General features: G+C 51.8%; 1 protein-coding gene across 1 annotated transcript; it reads right to left on the bottom strand.

Annotated features, from left to right (window-relative positions):
- Positions 1-275: 275 nt before the first annotated feature.
- LOC139319181 (calmodulin, striated muscle-like) lies at positions 276-740 on the bottom strand. The gene has a single exon (XM_070946912.1). It carries the CDS (start codon positions 720-722, stop codon positions 276-278), a length of 447 nt encoding a protein of 148 aa, XP_070803013.1. The 5' UTR covers positions 723-740.
- Between the last annotated feature and the right edge of the window lie 795 nt (positions 741-1,535).

Here is a 1,535-nt window from a genome sequence, read left to right on the forward strand (position 1 = left end):
TTGGGCGACAGCTCGCATGGCTGGAAAGATGGCTCTGTGTGCCACCTCGGGCACGCGTGCCATAGGTTCGCCATCACGGGTATAGGACCTCCTATTCGAATAGGGCGTTGGACTAGAAGACCTCCAAGGTCCCTTCCAACTCGGTTATTATGTATTCTGTTGTATATTTTGGACTTATCCCCTAATTATTGGACATATGGTGGCCATCCCAAACATCTGTTTCACAAAAGAACCCTGGAATAGTCACCAACTTAAAAAGAAATTGTACCTTGACATTACTTCTCCACCATGATTCGCGCAAATTCTTCATAGTTGACCTTCCCGTCCCCATTTTTGTCCATCTCCTTGAACAACAGCTTTACCTCTTCGTCGGTCAGCTTCTCCCCGACGACGGTCAAGACATGTCGCAGTTCTGCTGTGTTGATGTAGCCGTCTCCATTCCGGTCAAACACACGGAAAGCCGCTCGGATCTCCTCCTCGGTGTCGGAATTCCTTGTCCTCCTGGCCATCACGGAGAGGAACCTTGGGAAATCTACCTTGCTCTTGTGGGCCTCTATCTCACCGATGATGCTTCGTACCTCAGATTCCGTGGGATTTTTCCCGAGGGATCTCATCACGGTCACCACCTCCTTGGAGGTGATCAGCCCGTCGCCATCTTGGTCGAAGAGCGCGAAGGCACCTTTGAGTTCCCTAATGTCGTCCTCCGAGAGTCGGTTGGCCATGTTGCTTCTCGGATCCCACACCCACGTCAGTCGTTCTTCTCAAACACAACAAACACAACTCATCCTCCTTGAAGAAACAGGAAAATCTGGTGGAGGATGAAGACGTGGGGTAGGAACGAGAAAGATCACTCCTCACCCTCCAGGCGCGGATGTGGGTCGGTCGGTTGAGAAAACATCACATAGGGAAGGTAGGCTTCCAGAAGTACATAGAAGGTAATCCGTGCTAAATTTTCAATGTCTTCAACTTCAGCTCTTCTAACCAGAATTGAATATACAAGTCATCCTCAACTTATGACCACAATTGAGCCCAGAATTTCTGCTGCCAAGTCGAACAGTTGTTAATGCCAGTTTCCAGTGGTGGGATTCAAATAATTTAACAACCGGTTCTCTGCCCTAATGACTGGCTGGGTGGGTGTGGCCGTGGTGGGCGTGGCTAGAGGGTGTGACAGGCAGCACTCAGCCTCCTGCACCCCCCTGGGAGCAAAAATGGGCGGCGTTCCCCTCTGTGCCCCATTTTGGGCCTAGTAGGCCTCCCTGCAGCCTCCTGGGAGCAAAAATGGGCCGCAAGGGGGCGAGCTGCACCACTCTGCACCCCATTTTGGGCCTAGTAGGCCTCCTCAGACTTACATGGGAGCCAAAATGGGGCGTGTGGGGACTTCTGGGAGGGGAGGGGCCGGCCAACAATTTAACCGGTTCGGCCGAAGTGATACGAACCGGTTGAATCCCACCACTGCCAGTTTCCAAGCGTAGGAATTTTGATCACGTGACAACGGGGATGGTGGAACAGTTGTGTGAAAACTGGTCATAAGTCAT

This window comes from Pituophis catenifer, unplaced genomic scaffold (genome assembly GCF_029215685.1).
Source record: "Pituophis catenifer annectens isolate HBS135680 unplaced genomic scaffold, rPitCat1.0.hap2 SCAF_7, whole genome shotgun sequence".
Classification (NCBI taxonomy): Eukaryota; Metazoa; Chordata; class Lepidosauria; order Squamata; family Colubridae; genus Pituophis; species Pituophis catenifer.

Coding starts and splice junctions, on each gene's coding strand:
- LOC139319181 (XM_070946912.1), bottom strand. CDS start 722: ATGGCCAACCGACTCTCGGAGGACGACATTAGGGAACTCAAAGGTGCC.